Source organism: Carcharhinus amblyrhynchos, chromosome 18, assembly GCF_965287045.1.
Source record: "Carcharhinus amblyrhynchos chromosome 18, sCarAmb.v2.hapA, whole genome shotgun sequence".
Classification (NCBI taxonomy): Eukaryota; Metazoa; Chordata; class Chondrichthyes; order Carcharhiniformes; family Carcharhinidae; genus Carcharhinus; species Carcharhinus amblyrhynchos.
Window position 1 is genome coordinate 49,776,533 of NC_137341.1, and position 18,430 is coordinate 49,794,962.

Consider the following 18,430-nt stretch of genomic DNA (forward strand, 5'->3'; position numbering starts at 1 on the left):
TATTGAATGGCGGGGCAGGCTCGAGGGGCCAGATGGCCCACTCCTGCTCCTATTTCTTATGTTTTCTTATGTCATTGGATAAACATATGGATGATACTGGAATAGGTTGGTGTAGGTTAGATGGGCTTTAGATTGGCTTCACAGGTTGGTGCAGCATCGAGGGCTGAAGGGCCTGTACCGCACTGTAATGTTCTATTGCTGGCCAGCCCCACGACCCGCCGCAATGCCAACCTTCCTCACCCCCCACAGCCCGATCACTGGCCCCCTGACCATTCCCAGGCCCAGCCCTGACCGCCACCCCCTCCCAGTCCACCCCAATCTCTACAGCCTCTCCTAAGAACATAAGAACGTAAGAAATAGGAGCAGGAGTAGGCCATCTAGCCCTTCAAGCCTGCCCCGCCATTCAATAAGATCATGGCTGATCTGAAGTGGATCAGTTCCACTTACCCACCTTCTCCCCATAACCCTTAATTCCCTTATCGATCAGAAATCTCCTCTGACCAATTCTACCCCCCCCCAACAGTTAACCCCCTCCTTTCCTCCACCACAGAGGAGTTTCCTCCACTGCGTAGAACCCTCAGTTCAACCAACACAACCCTACCATAGATAGCACTGACCCACCCCCCCAAGGACAACGTCTCTCCCACCATCCCTGCCCAAAACTCCCCCACCCCCACCCAACCACAGGATCCGTGACAAGCAAAGCCCTTCCCTCCATCCTATGTTGCTGAACCCTCATAATCCCTTGCTGCCTTTCTCTCTGGCCTGTCTTCCTTCCCTGATCAGTCTCCGTCCCTTCCTTCCTTAGCCTGCCTCCCACCTCCAACCTCTGCTCCAGTTTTCCATCCTGCCCTACTTGCCACCTTTAGCCTGTCTCTTGTCTTCAGCTTTCATGCAACTTGCCCTGCCTGCACCTGATCTGAGTCTAGAGGCTTGCGAACAATCTCCAAGGCCAAAGTCCAGGAAGGAGCCAGGTGCACACCACTTATATACAGTCATAAATGTGAATGTTCTAATTTCTTGCTGGTGGGGAACTTAATTTAGAAGGGGAATTAAATTCAGCCAAAGTGACCTTTCAATCAGCATGCATGACTAGTTAATACCAGCAAAAAGGACTTCCTAACATTGGCTTTTTGGGAAGCCCTGAGAATTTAATTGCTAAAGTTCATCCCATCGTTGGGAAGCTGATTCTTGGCCTCATGATCCCCCCACCACTAAGCTTCCTGCTGTTGGCGAAACCAGAAGATTCCATTCACAGTTTCTGTTCCTATATATATAATAACTGTTTAGCATGGAGGAGTCTTGTTTGTTATAAGAATTAACCAGACAAATCGCCCCATCAACTTAGAACAGAGTGAATCTCTAGTTAATGTCCACCATGTGAATACAACTAAACACCCGATTAATATACAATTAACATCTGCTGGAAGTGTGCACGAGCAAACAATGGGTGAGAAAAGGGTTGGGTTCCTCTCAACAGCTCCTATTGTTTAATGTCCTGCAAATCACTTCATTAGGTCACACATAAAGGAAGGCCTCCGTGTCAAGGTACAAGGAACTGTGCAACAATGGAAGTCAACACAAATTAGGCATGAATGGGAGAAAAAAATGCCAATTGAATAAATGTTTGAATTTGAGATTTGGCATTAACCTTTCTTCGGGACACCCTGATGTGGAGATGCTAGTGTTGGACTGGGGTGGACAAGATGAGAGGTCACATGACACCAGGTTATAGTCCAACAGATTTATTTGAAATCACAAGCTTTTGGAGCACTGCTCCTTCGTCAGGAATATGAGCCAAAAGGATTTGGCTCATATTCCTCCATACCCATCTTACCCATGTAACTATCCAAATGCTTTCTAAAAGACAAAATTGTATGTGCTTCTACTACTATGTCTGGCAGCTTGTTCCAGATACTCACCACCCTCTGAGTGAAAAGATTGCCCCTCTGGATCCTTTCGTATCTCTCACCTTAAACTATGCCTTCTAGTTTTAGTCTCCCCTACCTTTAGGAAAAGATATTGACTATCTAGCTGATCTATGCCCCTCTCATTATTTTATAAACCTCTACAAGATCACCCTTCAGTCTCCTGTGCTCCAGAGGAATAAATCCCAGTCTATCCACCCTCTCCTTCTCCTCGTCATTGTCAATGGGTTTCCTGTTTTATGCTCCCCCCGTTACCAGGAAACCTACAGCAAAGTTTCACTGTCAGGGGAGGCAATGGCCTAGTGACATTATTGCTAGACTATTAATCCAGAAACTCAACTAATGTTCTGGGGACCCGGGTTTGAACCCCGCCACGGCAGATGGTGGAATTTGAATTCAATAAAAAATACCTGAAATTAAGAATCTACTGTTGACCGTGAAACCATTGCCGAATGTCGGAAAAACCCATCTGATTCACTAATATGCTTTAGGAAACCAAATTTGCCATCCTAATGTGATCTGGCCTACATGTGACTCCAGAGACACTCCAAAATGTGATTGACTTGCAACTGTCCTTTGATGGAGGGCAACTAGGACAATAAATTCTGGCTAGCCAGCGACGCCCATGTCCCACGAATGAATACAAAAAAAATCCCTCATTAATTATTTGTCTCTTTCTCACACAGGGTTGCGGAGATGATTCCTCCTCGGCCACTATTCCCTCGTAGAACAAGTGGAGCAGATAAGGTGAGTGGAGAAATTAGAGTCATAGAGATTTACAACCTGGGAACAGGCCTATGGCCCAACGTGTCCATGTCACCCAGTTTTTAACCACTGAGCTAACTCCAATTTCCTGCATGTGGCCCATATCCCTCTATACTGATCTTACTCATGTAACTGTCCAAATGCTTTTTAGAAGACAAAATTGTACCTGCTTCTACTACTACCTCTGGCAGCTTGTTCCAAACACTCACCACCCGCTGAGTGAAAAAATTGCCCCTCTGGACCCTTTTGAATCTCTACCCTCTCACATTTTAAACCTATGCCCCTAGTTTTAGTCTCCCCTGACTTTAGGAAAAGATATTGACTGTCTAGCTGATCTATGCCTCTCATTATTTTATAGACCTCTACAAGATCACCCCGAAGCCTCCTGCGCTCCAGGGAAAAAAGTCCCAGTCTATCCAGCCTCTCCTCCCCATCATTGTCAAAGGGTTTTCTGTTTTATGCTCCCCTGCTGCTAGGAAACCTGCAGCAAAGTTTCATTGTCAGTGGGACCAGCCAGAAAATTGAGGCCCAAGTATATTACATGTATGGGTTCCCCTTTATCCTGCTCATTATCACCTCAATTCTAATAAATTGTCAAGCATGATTTCCCCTTCATGAAACAATGCTGAATCTGCTTGAGTATCTTATCTAAATGCTCTGCTATGATATCTTTTATAATCATAGAGTCCCTACAGTGCAGAAGGAGGCCATTTGGCCCATTGAATCTGCACCAACTCTCTGACAGAAAGTCTGACCCAGGCCCATACTCCAGTCCTAATCCCATAACCCCACATATTTACCCTCATGATCTCCCTAACCTACTCATCTTGGGACTCTAATGGAGAATTTAGTATGGCCAATTGGGAGGAAACGGAAGTACCTAGAGGAAACCCAGACACGGGGAGAATGCGTAGACTCCACACAAACACTGGAATTGAACCCGGGTCCCTGGTGCTGTGAGGTAACAATGCTAACCCACACACACACACACACACACATACACACAGTGAGCCACAACCCCCCAACCACCCCCCACCCCGCCCAAACCCCGACATGGCCTTTTATTCAGAAAGTAGGGTAAGCTTTATTCCAGGAAGTGTTTATTACATGACTGATTTCTGAATATCACAGGCTGTTGCAGATTACCACAACCAGATAATCAGCGTGGCTAAAATCATCATGAATGAATATCAGGAGATGTTTGGACGGAAACTGGCTGAAGGAAAACTCTCACAAGAGTTACAGGATCAGGAGGAACGTAAACATAAACTTATATTTGAGCTGAACACCTCAGGAAAATACTTTGCCTTCAAGGAACAGCTTAAGGTAAAAATTGATTGTATATCTAGTTTTAAGTATTAGAATGTAATAACACTGAAAATCTGGCAGCTACGTTTAGGATATACTCCATATATGCCTTCCATATACTTGGGTGGCATGGTGGCACAGTGGTTAGCATTGCTGCCTCACAGCGCTAGGAACCCAGGTTCAATTCTGGCCTTGGAGCACTGTCTCTGTGGAGTTTGCACATTTTCCCCTGTCTGCGTGGGTTTCCTCCCACAGTCCAAAGATGTGCGGGTTAGATTGATTGGCCATGCTAAATTGCCTCTTAATCTCAGGGGAATTAGTAGGGTAAATATGTGGGAGTTATTGGTCAGTGCAGACTCGATGGACTGAATGGCCTCCTTCTGCACTGCAGGAATTCTATGATTTATTCATCCAGATATGTACTTATATTGGGAACGTGCCATCCAATGGACTTTTCCTGCTTAATTTTGTCAAGGGACTGGTTGTCCAGAATGCTGATGCTCTCCTGGAGTTAAGCATTGCCAACTTGACAAACGGGGAATTAAAAATTGAAGGGTTCTCATGCTGAGTGATTATTTGTACTGGGAAAGATAGGAAATTAAAGAAAATTAAAAGTGGAATTTTACAGCCCTTCCCACCGGCAGGATCTTCCATTCCTGGTGAAGTCAATGGAGTTTTGAAAAGTTTGCCATGTTTTCTGGCCCCACCCCTGCCATGACAGGACGTAAAATACCGCCCTAAGTGAGAATGATGTAGATTCTCAGTTTTCCAATGGTCTGTAGTGGCTAGAATCAAAGAACCCCCACAATGTAGAGTATCCCTACCCAGGCCCTCTCCCCCTGTCCTATCCTGTAACTCCACATGTTTACCATGGCTAAGCCAGCTAACCTACACAACTAAGGGGCAACTTACCATGGCCAATCCACCTAACCTCCACATCTTTGGAGTGTGGGAGGAAACGAAAGCACCCGAAGGAAACCCATGCAGACACAGGGAAAATGTGTAAACTCCACATCGACAGTCACCCAAGGTTGGAATTGAACTCAGGTTCCTGCATTGTGAGGCAATATTGCTAACGACAGTGCTACTATGCCAGTCCTAAGTATTTTTGTTTTCAGTCACAGCTTCTCATCATGCTCGTCCTTAATAGATGCCATAGCCATTTAGCCTTTCTCCTTGGTGGAGATGGTGGCATGGTGATAATGTCACTGGACTAATGATCCAAAGACCCAGGATAATGCTTTGGGTGCGTGGGTTCAAAACCCACCATGGTGGAATTTAAATTCAATGAATAAACCTGGAATTGAAAGCTAGTCTCAGTATTTGTAACCATTAAACAATCATCGATTGTTGTTAAAAACCTATCAAGTTCACTAATGCCTTTCCTTTAGGGAAATAAATCTAACGTCCTTAGCCAGTCTGGTCTACATGTGATGCCAGACTCATATCAATATGGTTGACTCTTAACTTCACTCTGCAGTGGCCTGCCATGCATTTAAAGGGATGGGCATCAAATGCCAGTGATGGCCACATCCCATGAAATAATTATTAAAAATCTGAATGGCCCAGTGGTATTGCAAATATTCCCTAGAGGCCACCAACAAGATGTAAGTTACCTTTATACTTGAAGATATATCTGAATCAATGGCCACTGGTTTAGAATACCTTTGGATATCCACCAACATTCTAACATTTTGCTCATATTGTGCTTGAGGATAGTTATGCATGCAGTCGGATTGAATGTATGGAGGATTAATATGAGCTGAGTTTATAACACAGAACATTAAAACATTTCTTCACTTTAGCATGACTATTAAAACACTGTTTATTTAAGAAAATGAAGAACTTGCATGTATACAGCACCCTTTCACTACCTCTGGATACACCAAAGCACATTACAACCAATTAATTAAATTTGAAGTGTAATCCTTGTTCTAAGATCATAAGAATTAGGAGTGAGAGCAGGCTATTCAGCCCTTCGAGCCTGGCCTAACATTCAATAGGATCATGTCTCATCTTCTGTCAGCTTATCAAGTGTTTAAGATAGAAGCTGAAATAGCATAAACAATGTTCAAAATAAAAACTAAGCACATGTGGAATTTTTAGCATAATGGAGAAACTTGACATTCTACAAATATGAAATTAGTTCTTCAGAGCCAGAGGGGCTATTGAGCAGTTTTGAGGGTGTAGTGTGGAGTTAAAACCCCAGTTACATCACATTCAACAATGTGCTCATTTTTGGGGAGGTTGGTACAAGGGGCATTTAAAAAGTGAAAGACCACTATAATTCAACCAATTTATAAAGATTTTTAATTGTGGGAGCTTCAGAAACATTACTTGTAGAGGAGCAGGGAATCATTGACAGACATCTCTGGTTTTCTGTGTTTACTCTGCATGTGTGGACGTCATAGGTTGCTGACAGTTTCACAGTCGTATTGAGGTGAATGCTGACAGTTTCACTGTTAATATTAGCAAATCATAGCCTATATATTATTTTTTTTTACAGTGTTGTGAATTGCAGATGTAAGGTTAAAAATGTAGTGTTTGACAAATGTAAGTAGTGAAAAGAAATGCTCGAACAAAAAAAAGAAATCATATAGCATTGTCTCTTCAAAAAGCAGGTGTCTTTCTGTGTGGATTTTAAATTGCAGAGTGCAGGCTGCGGAAGCAGGTCTTTGCAACATTTGTATGAAAGCCTAGCAGTCAGTGTTCCAACCTAACCAAAACAGGCTTTTGAATTGGAGCAGAGTTTAAAGCAAGCACGCAAAGACATAGAACCAATGAAATTCAAATGTGAGGGTTGTTTACAACCTCAAACCACTCAGAACACAGGAATACTGTGAGGTAATTCCAGGTATATAAACCCAGACAATGGGGAAACTGTTAAAGTATGCTTGCCAGTTCTTGAGTCAGAAGGAGGGAAGGTGAGGCTCTCATGAAAAACTTGCAGTTTCACGTATGTCTTCATAAAATCACCATCACCAGATAGATACCAACTCAGAAAGTGTTCCAGATGAGAGCATCACTGGAGAAAGTTTATTCACTGGAGAAAGCCTATTTGTATATTAGCTGAAAGTGACTGAATTCTGTAATGATTTATTTCATTATTCCTGAAGGAGTCTTGTAATATTTGAATAGCATTTTATTGGAATTTTATTCAGTTTGATAATTGTTTTAATAAGGTTGTCACCAGTTTAAAAATAAATTGTCCATGATAGAGAGTGTCAGATCTTGCTTTAATTTACCAAAATCAGTAACTTCCTACTACCTCACACACACTCATACAAGATTACAAGGCGAGGTATATTCCTTTGGGTGTTTCCAAAATCAAGCAGAGGGAAAAATCACCTCCATGTTGTCACAACAGAGATAATGTCTTGTAGAATCCTAACTTTTAATTTCCTATTCCAGCATGCAGTTGTGAAAATTGTGCGGGAGAAATACTTGCAGACAGTGGCCTTTGAGAATAAAGAACAGCTTCAGATATTTCTTAATGAATTGTATATTTTCTTGGTGGATCAGATGCATTGCTGCCTGCACAAGGTAAGGAACAGATGCAGTGGGAAAAGCTTTGTACCTATTAATTTTTGTCACCTTTTAACGGATGGTTAAGTTTGCTGAGCTTACCAAACATGTCAGTAGATGTAGTCCAGTCCTGCTGCAAAGCACTGTTTGAGGAAGAGGAGGTGGTGGTGATTCAGAGTCAATCAAAAACCTGCGGCAGTCCCCTCTTGGTTTGCACACTTTTGCCAAAACTCTATAGAGACAGCCATCAAATTTCTGTACAATAGAAGTTGTCAGTGCAATGATCCCACCTTTTCACTTAACACTGAAAGTACATGAGTTTAGTGCACAAGCTTTTGTGTTTTTGAAATATTGATTGTACCAGTCAGTACGGCTGACAACTCTTGAGAGTTCAGCAAGCAGAAGGGTCAGTATGAGGGAGGGTTGGTGAGGGGGAGATAAGTAGAAAGAGTTAGTATGTTCTGAAACATACTGGGCGAATGGGCCAGGAACCGGCAAATGGAATTTAATGTTGGCAAGTGCGAGGTGGTCCACTTTGGTAGGAATAATGGTAGGAAGGATTATTACTTACGTGGAGAAAAACTGCAGCAGGCAACGGTGCAGAGGGACCTCGGGGTCCTTGTGCATGAGTCGCAAAAACCCAGCTTGCAGGTGCAGCAGGTGGTCAGGAAGGCGAATGGGATGCTGGCCTTCATAGCGAGGGGGATTGAATTTAAAAGTAGGGAGGTCTTGCTGTGGCTGTATAGGGCATTGGTGAGGCTGCAGCTGGAGTACTGTGTGCAGTTTTTGGCGCCGTACTTACGCAAGGATATTTTGGCCTTGGAGGGAGTGCAGAGGAGGTTTACTAGGCTGATACCGGAGTTGAGGGGGTTGAGCTATGAGGAGAGGCTGAATAAACTAGGCTTGTACTCGTTAGAGTTGAGAATAATGAGGGGAGATCTCATTGAGACGTATAAGATGATGAATAGGATGGATAGGCTAGAGGTGGAGAGACTCTTCCCGCTCAGAAAGGATAGTAGGACTAGGGGGCACAGCCTCAAGATAAAGGGGGGGCGGTTTAGAACGGAGTTGAGGAGGAATTTCTTCACTCAAAGGGTGGTGAATCTCTGGAATTCTCTGCCCGTTGAAGTGGTGGAGGCTGCCTCGCTGAATGTTTTTAAGACGCGGGTTGATGGGTTTTTGATAAGAGAGGGGATTAAGGATTATGGGGAGAGGGCGGGAATGTGGAACTGAGCCACGACAGATCAGCCATGATCTTATTGAATGGCGGGGCAGGCTCGAAGGGCTAGATGGCCTACTCCTGCTCCTATTTCTTATGTTCTTATGAAATATATTAATAACTGTACTTCTAACAATCTAACAAAGGTCTCACTCATAAGCACTTGATAATGAAAAAAATGTGAGGTCGTACCTGGAGTACTGCATGCAGTTTGATGTTCTTATCTGAGGAAGGATGTCCTTGCTATAGAGGGACTGCAGCAAAGGTTTATCAGGTTGATTATTGGGATGGCAGGTCTGTCATAGGAGCAGAGACTAAATTGATTAAGATTTTATTCATGGAGTTTAGGAGAGTGAGGGGGGATCCCATAGAGCTTATAAAATTTTAACAGGGTCAGAAAGAATGTTCCCAATGGTGGGAGAGTCCAGAACTAGGGGTCATAGTTTGAGGATAAGGGGTAAATCTTTTAGAACTGAGGTGAGGAGAAATTTCTTCATTGTGAATGTGTGGAATTCACTACCACAGAAAGTAGTTGAGGCCAAAACATTGTCTGATTTCAAGAAGAAATTAGATATAGCTGTTGGGGCTAAAAGGATCAAGGGATATAGAAGAAAGGGGGGATCAAGACATTGAATTTGATGATCAGCTATGATCAAAATGAATGTTGGGCAGGCTCCAAGGGCGGAATGGCCTACTCCTGCTTCTAGTTTATAAGTTTCTATAAGCACTTGATAATAGAAAAACTATCATTCACGAAACTCATTCAAAGATTTGAAATCCCTTCAAGTGGTCAATCTCTTATTAAAACAAAAAGACTTCCATTGGCCCATCAAAGATTTGAAATACTTTAATAGCCTTTGTCAATTAAAATATGAATTCAGCCCACCTGCTGAAATAATTGGTTTGGAGCCTTCGAAACTCACTTGAGACTGTTAAAATTGAATTAATTTTCATCTCCAAATGGTTCCTGTGGTCTGTCCATAGTTGATAATACTGAGTTATTATAGATATGGGATGGGGCTATGAGGTGACAAGGAGATAACATGTAGATATGGGTGTGAGTGGTGAGGAAGAGAATGCTTATTGGTTTATATCTGTCTATTATTAAGTTTTGGCTCTAATTGGATGTCAGTTCAACATATTTTATTTGTCAAAATTTCATGCAAACTCTAATTTGACCAAATTTAATAGACACTGTAAATAGCAGTTGACAACAACCTCACACAGGGGACACTTGGATGTTGTTTCCTGTTTTACTGAAGTGACAGATAAGATAGTTTTATAGTCTTTTTATTGCCCCACTATGGTCACAATTGACAGTTGATTTACCTCATCAAATTTTGGCTTGTGACCCTTGAGTCACTGAGGTATATTTGGTTGGTCAAACGAATTGCTGAACATGTGCAACCATAGGGACCTCATTCTTATTAGAACTTATTCCACTGTCTAAAATTATTATTCTTTTAGACAGTCACAACTATCCATCATGACATATGCCTCTGCCAAAATACGTTCTTGTACAGCTGGTAAAGTAAGAACATAAGAACATAAGAAATAGGAGCAGGAGTAGGCCATCTAGCCCTTCGAGCCTGCCCCGCCATTCAATAAGATCATGGCTGATCTGAAGTGGATTAGTTCCACTTTCCCGCTCTCGCCCCATAACCCTTAATTCCCTTGTCTGTCAAAAAACTATCTACCCGTGACTTAAATATATTTAGCGAGGTAGCCTCCAGCACTTCAACGGGCAGAGAATTCCAGAGATTCACCACCCTTTGAGTGAAGAAGTTCCTCCTCAACTCCGATCTAAACTGCACCCCCCCTTATCTTGAGGCTGTGCCCTCTAGTCCTGCTATCCTTTCTAAGCGGGAAGAATCTCTCTACCTCTACTCTATCCATCCCCTTCATTATCTTATACGTCTCTATAAGATCCCCCCTCATCCTTAAACTCCAATGAGTACACAACCAGTCTATTTAGTCTCTCTTCATAGTCCAACCCCCTCATCTCTGGTATCAGCCTAGTGAACATCCTCTGCACTCCCTCCAAGGCCAAAATATCCTTGCGCAAGCGTGGCGACCAAAACTGCACACAGTACTCCAGCTATTTAATATGTGATATTTCTGCCTCCCGAATAGTTTGCTTTAGGATTTTATCCTGATTTTAAGAGTTTCAGAAACACCACATGTGGATATATATATATAGGCTAATCAACTTAACCTAATCAAATTTAGGCCAATCAACTTGCATTCACTTTATCTTAGCCATAATTAATGCATTAATTATTCTACCTTAGTTTCATAAAATCCTGTAGAAATGAATATATATGAGGATAGGCAATGGCCTAGTGGTATTATCGCAAAACAATCAATCCAGTAACTCAGCTAATGTTCTGTGGACCTGGGTTTGAATCCTACCACCACAGAAAAAATATCTGGAATTAAGAATCTACTGATGACTATAAAACCATAGTCAATTGTCAGAAAAAAACATCTGGTTCACTAATGTTCTTCAGGAAGGAAATCTGCTGTCCTGACCTGGTCTGGCCTACATGTGACTCCAAGGCCACAGCAATGTGGTTGGCTCTCAACTGCCCTCTGAACAAGGACAACTAGGGATGGGCAATAATGCTGGCCAGCCAGCGACACCCATGTCCCATGAATGAATTAAAAAAACACTGCTTGTGCAGCTCAAAAAGTATGCAGTTGTTTGACATCTCTTGACATGTGAGATTGGTGGAAGCTGTGATATTTAGATCCTCCAATTTATCAACATTTTGAGCAGAACTTTAAATATTTCTGACTTGGGTCTAAATTATTGTCCCTTTTCTTCATCTAGCTGTTGCATGTGGATCCTCCAGATCCTATTCCAGAATCATCCCTTGGATCTGCACAGTTAAAACACTTTGCCAAAGAAGCTGAAATGAACAAGGACTTTGAACTAGCAAAAAAATACCACCAAGAGGTGAGAGATTATGTGGTTAGATTGATAATCCGGGGAATCTAAAGATGAATATTCCTCTGTGTTGCTTGAGAAGAGTTTGGTTATGGTTACATCCCCAGTGGCCAATTCCCCTGTTGAGCTTAATTTGCATTCTGCAGGCATAGAACATAGAACATAGAACACTACAGCACAAACAGGCCCTTCGGCCCACAAGTTGCGCCGATCACATCATCACCTACCAACCTACAGACCTATCTATAACCCTCAATCTCATTAAACCCCATATACTCATCCAGAAGTCTTTTAAAAGACCCCAGCGAGTTCGCCTCCACCACCACTGACGGCAGCCGATTCCATTCACTCACCACCCTCTGAGTGAAAAACTTACCCCTAACATCACTTCTGAACCTCCCTCCCCGCACCTTAAATCTGTGTCCTCTCGTAGCGACCATTTCAAACCGGGGAAATAGCCTCTGAGAGTCCACCCTATCTATTCCTCTCAACATTTTGTAAACTTCTATCAGGTCGCCTCTCAACCTTCGTCTCTCCAGGGAAAAGAGTCCCAGCTCCCTCAACCTAACTTCATAAGGCATGCCTCCCAGTCCAGGCAACATCCTTGTAAATCTCCTCTGCACCCTTTCAATAGCTTCTACATCCTTCCTATAGTGAGGCGACCAGAACTGCGCACAATACTCCAAATGAGGCCTGACAAGGGTCTTATAAAGTTCCAGCATTACCTCCCGACTCCTAAACTCAATCCCTCGATTAATGAAGGCCAGTACACCATACGCCTTCTTGACCACCTCCTCCACCTGCGAGGCCGATTTAAGAGTCCTGTGGACCCGGACCCCAAGATCCTTCTGCTCCTCAACACTACTCAGACTTCTGCCCTTGATAGTGTACTCGTTCATCCCGTTGGTTCTGCCAAAATGGACGACTACACATTTATCCGTGTTGAAGTCCATCTGCCACTTCTCCGCCCAGTCCTGCATCCTATCTATGTCCTGCTGCAGCTTTTGCCATCCTTCCAGATCATCCACAACACCACCGACCTTCATGTCATCAGCGAACTTACTTACCCATCCCTCCACTTCCTCATCCAGGTCATTTATGAAAATGACAAACAACAAGGGTCCCAGAACAGATCCTTGAGGCACTCCGCTGGTGACTGACCTCCATTCAGAAAAAGCCCCATCCACAACCACTCTCTGCCTTCTGCAGGCAAGCCAGTTCTGGATCCACAAGGCCAAAGGCCCTTGGATCCCATGCCCTCTCACCTTCTCAAGAAGTCTTGCATGGGGGACCTTATCAAACGCCTTGCTGAAGTCCATGTACACTACGTCCACGGCACTTCCTTCGTCAATGTGTTCAGTCACATTATCGAAGAACTCAACTAGGCTTGTAAGGCACGACCTGCCCTTGACAAATCCATGCTGACTATTCCTGATCATGTCAAACCTCTCCAAATGTTCGTAAATCTTGTCCCTCAGAAGCCTCTCCATCAGCTTACCAACCACTGAGGTCAGACTCACCGGTCGGTAATTTCCCGGGCTATCTCTGTTCCCTTTCTTAAAAATAGGAACTACATCCGCAATCCTCCAATCCTCCGGAACCTCTCCCGTCTCCATTGACGATGCAAAGATCATCGCCAGGGGCTCTGCAATCTCTTCCCTCGCCTCCCACAGTATCCTGGGGTACATCCCATCTGGTCCCGGCGACTTATCTACCTTGATAGAATTCAAAAGTTCCAACACATCCTCCTCCTTAATATTCACGTACTCAATCCTTTCCATCTGCTGCAAATCCATAACAAAATCTCCCAGATCGGCTTCCACCGTGAATACTGAGGCGAAGTACTCGTTAAGCACCTCCGCCATTTCTTCTGGTTCCACACAAACCTTTCCCCCCTCACCTTTTATAGGTCCTATCCCTTCTCTTCTTATCCTTTTACCTTTCACATATTTATAGAAGGCCTTGGGATTCTCCTTAATCTTACCCGCCAAGGTCTTCTCATGACCCCTTCTGGCTCTCCTAATTTCCCTTTTAAGTTCCCTCCTACAGTCCTTATACTCCTCAAGATCTTTAACATCTCCTAATTCCCTGAACCTCTTGTACACCTTCCTTTTCTTCCTGACTAGGTTCAACACATCCTTTGTGCACCACGGTTCCCTCGACCCACCAAAACCCCCTCGTCTCATCGGAACGTTGTCATTCAGAGCTCCAGACACACATTCCTTGAATATCTGCCACCTTCCTTCGGTACTTTTCCCTAAGAACGCCTCCTTCCAGTTTATTTGTCCAAGTAACTTCCTGACTTCTTCGTATCTCCCCTTACCCCAGACAAACACCTTCCTAGCCTGCCTGATCCTATCTCGTTCCAACGCAATTGTGAAGGAGATAGAATTATGGTCACCATATCCAAGATGCTCTCCTACCGAAAGATCCATCACCTGCCGTGGTTCATTTGCCAGTACCAGGTCAAGTACAGCCTCTCCCCTCGTAGGCTTGTCCACATACTGCGTCAGGAAACCTTCCTGAACACACCTAACAAACTCCTCCCCATCTATACCCCTTACCCTAGGGATATTCCAGTCGATGTTTGGGAAATTGAAGTCTCCCATCACGACAACTCTGTTATTATGTTAGCATGTACTAGATGCATATGAGGGCATTATATATGGTGTGAAAAAGCAGCCAGGAGGACAAGCTGGTGCTGCCATGATCATATAGGCAGCAGCAATTGTAAAGAGGCAAGTAAAATAAAAACAACTCGAAGGTCTTTTAATTGTAAAGATAATGGATGCAGAAATTTAGGGGACAGTTCTCCCAAAAAAATTCTAAGTGTCGTATTAAAATAAAAACTAGAGTAAATCACGCTGGCTTTTTCAGCTGGAGTTTCAAAATGAATCTCCCATACTCTGTGCACCAGTGTGAATCATGTTGAAAATCAGGGAATGGGGCCTATTCCCACCAAATCACTGGCTCCCCAAGCATGCTCAGGCCAGCCTTGGCAATCCCCCCCTCCACCCCCAGCCAGCCTCAATGCAGACCCGACCCGATCATCCCTCCCCACGACCAGAGTCCCGACCTCCTCCCCCCCATATCCCAGCAGGCTGACCCTCCATTCTCTCCCACCCTCACCCCAGTGGCCAGCCCCGATCACTCCCTCTCAGCCCAAGTGCAGATTGGCAGTGGCACCCCCCCGCCGCCCCCCCCCCCCCCCCCCCCCCCCCCACACCACCAATTGCCCCAGAGGCTCGGTGCCCCCATTAGGCCCCACCCACCGCCTTGACACTGCCTGATGCCAAGGCACTTTGCTTCTTGGGCATACCAGGTGGCCCAGATTGGCACAGAGCTTACGGCACCGGAAACCTGGCTGCCGGAGATGCGCGGAGGCCATGTTGCCCAGCGGGGAGCCCGTGAGTCTCCTGGCCCACTGCACTACAAAAGCAGCTCAGCAGGATGGGAGAATCATCCTTTAAAATGTGGACAGTTTCTTAACTCCAGTCTTGGCTGCTTGAATCTGATTTGTTAGCCAGTGGCCTTCACATTTATTTATGGGTGGTGTCCACTGTAGATGAGTCTGTCCTTCTCTGTCTTCGCTGTAATAACTGTGGCATCCTGGGCAAAAGTCTGGAAATTCTCTGTGAGTCTTCTTGGAGAGAGCTGGTAAAAGAGAGATATGCCATTGCCAAACAATAGGTGGAATAACATGAGAAGGAAGTGTGGGTATTAAGAACAGGAGGGGTGTTTCTTCAGAAGGAACCCTTCAGAAATGCAGATAACGAAAAATACAACAAAACATACTCCAACTTATAAGTCAAAGAAAAGGTTTACTAAAGAAACATCATTACTCCAAATTTGAGGCCTCACCCTGGGCCATTCCAAGCTCTATACAATTCTACATAGTGTCTTATAGTGAATCAGCTGGTCAGCTGACTATTACATCACTCTGTAATTAGTTCCATGGTTTTTTTGGGTCAGCTGACCCTTACATCTTGTTCGCATTGGTCACATTACAACCAATACAAAGTTGTCACTGGTTACATTCTAATAAGGAGGGCACAGGCTTGGCGATAGCTTCTCTTATTCCAATTTGGGGTTGAATGGTGTATCATCAGGCAAGGTGGTCTGTGATAGAGAAATAATTATTGTTGGCTTTGGAGAGGGTGTGATTAATAACTTCAGCAGATATCAAACAGACTTTTTACTCCTTTGTCTTCAAATAAAACCTCCATCACTAACAATATTGAAACAGCATGTCAAAAATAAAGATTTTTTTTTTATCACTGGCCTTTGTTCTCAGACTAACAACACCTAAATAGGTGTTCAGGAAACTGTTGTTCCAGTTTTTTAATGGGGGCAGACTGCCCCTGATTTGATCTCAGTGCAATTAGAAGAATAAGTGCAAACGCATCATATTTATTTTTACCAATTTCAGAAAAGGCTCGTAAAACAGGCATTAAACTCCTTGTTAGCAAATTCAAGGGACCTGATATCTGTGATAGGCTGACACCAAACCAGGGATGCCAAATTATCATCTAAATCAAAATAGCACTGGATGCATTTCTGATGCTGATTGGGTGTGGGAGGTTGGTCCTTAGATTGGATCCCTCCTCTGTTTTCCGTGTGGAAAACAGGCACAACAAGATTTCCCTCATTGTCTTCAGCAGGGGGATGCTAAGATGCTCAACTACTTCTCAATTAACAAAACACCTTTTCCTTTACAGAGGTTAGCACGTGACAGGAACAATGCTGAACACTGGTTTGACTATGGCATTTTTCAGCTTCTGTTAAGTGACCATGCTAAAGCGGACGAATGCTTCCGTGAGGCTGTTGCTGTAAACCAGGAACATATATCCAGGTCAGAATCAAGCGTGCTAATCAATCCAAGTTTACGAGCAATATTTTAGATACAGCATAATTAACACAGCTAAGCTGAAAAAAAGGGTAGTTTCAGTTTTGATTTTGGGCCTTGATTTCATTCTGGAGCATATATAAAATCGGTGGTGCGTGGACCAATAGCACAGCCTGCTCAATGACATCATTGGAAGATCGGACCATTTTGAGTGATAGAACTCATTTCAATTAGACAGTGCAATGCTTGCTGCTCCCTTCTCACCATTTAGGCTCTGCATTTGCACAGATGTGGGTGGTGAGAGGATATCGCTCTCCCAAAGTTGCTATGCCAGTCACTTGGACCTTCCCAAGCACCAGTACAGAGATCAGCACAGTGGATGAATGTGGTTATTGCAGAAGGTCAGGGGACATGGAGTTGGGGGTAGGGTGTTAGCGTGGATAGAGGACTGGTTGTCAAATAGGAGGCAGAGAGTGGGGGTCAATGGGTGCTATTCGGATTGGCGGTTGGTGACTAGTGGAGTGCCTCAGGGGTCGGTGCTGGGGCCTCAGCTATTTACCATTTATATAGATGATCTGGAGGAGGGAACTGAGTGTATGGTGTCAAAATTTGCTGATGACACCAAGATTGGTGGAAAGGCAAATTGTGCGGAGGGTGTGGAGAGTCTGCAGAAGGATCTAGATAGGCTGGGCGAATGGGCCAGGAACTGGCAAATGGAATTTAATGTTGGCAAGTGTGAGGTGGTCCACTTTGGTAGGAATAATGGTAGGAAGGATTATTACTTACGTGGAGAAAAACTGCAGCAGGCAACGGTGCAGAGGGACCTCGGGGTCCTTGTGCATGAGTTGCAAAAACCCAGCTTGCAGGTGCAGCAGGTGGTCAGGAAGGCGAATGGGATGCTGGCCTTCATAGCGAGGGGGATTGAATATAAAAGTAGGGAGGTCTTGCTGCGGCTATATAGGGCATTGGTAAGGCCGCAGCTGGAGTACTGTGTGCAGTTTTGGGCGCCGTACTTACGCAAGGATATTTTGGCCTTGGAGGGAGTGCAGAGGAGGTTTACTAGGCTGATGCCGGAGTTGAGGGGGTTGAGCTATGAGGAGAGGCTGAATAAACTAGGCTTGTACTCATTAGAGTTTAGAATAATGAGGGGAGATCTCATTGAGACGTATAAGATGATGAATGGGATGGATAGGATAGAGGTGGAGAGACTCTTCCCACTCAGAAAGGATAGTAGGACTAGGGGGCACAGCCTCAAAATAAAGGGGGGGCGGTTTAGAACGGAGTTGAGGAGGAACTTCTTCACTCAAAGGGTGGTGAATCTCTGGAATTCTCTGCCCGTTGACGTGGTGGAGGCTACCTCGCTAAATATTTTTAAGACGCGGGTTGATGGGTTTTTGATAAGAGAGGGGATTAAGGGTTATGGGGAGAGGGCGGGAATGTGGAGCTGAGCCACAACAGATCAGCCATGATCTTATTGAATGGCGGGGCAGGCTCGAGGGGCCAGATGGCCTACTCCTGCTCCTATTTCTTATGTTCTTATGTACACTATTACTTGATTTGGTGGTTGCCTTGATTCAAAACATATGGAGAATATAATTAGTTGTAAAGTTGATACAATGTTGGAATAGATTTTGCAGCATTTATTATGATTTCTTTGTTTGACTGAATCTGGTGATTTTTTTTCCAGCCTTATTCTCTGTGGTATTCTAGCATCTATGAATGAACGTTATGATGATGCTGACAATTTCTTTGAGAGTGCCAGGTGCTTTGAACCAGCTAGTGTGTTAGCTTGGACAATCCAAGGTAAGATTCAATTCACAATCCAATTCACGACCAATTTATCTTAAAGTAGTGTTGCAAGCAGAAAGCACTGCTCAATTCCTAACGTT

General features: G+C 44.1%; 1 protein-coding gene across 1 annotated transcript in view; it reads left to right on the forward strand.

Moving 5' to 3' along the window:
- The window catches only part of cfap70 (cilia and flagella associated protein 70), a 75,498-nt gene that overhangs the window by 32,698 nt on the left and 24,370 nt on the right, over nt 1-18,430 (forward strand). The window contains exons 13-18 of the mRNA XM_080206163.1: nt 2,615-2,675; nt 3,825-4,019; nt 7,413-7,544; nt 11,579-11,704; nt 16,414-16,547; nt 18,229-18,344. Of these exons, the coding sequence (XP_080062289.1) occupies nt 2,615-2,675; nt 3,825-4,019; nt 7,413-7,544; nt 11,579-11,704; nt 16,414-16,547; nt 18,229-18,344 (764 nt within the window). The remainder of the gene's footprint in view (nt 1-2,614; nt 2,676-3,824; nt 4,020-7,412; nt 7,545-11,578; nt 11,705-16,413; nt 16,548-18,228; nt 18,345-18,430) is intronic.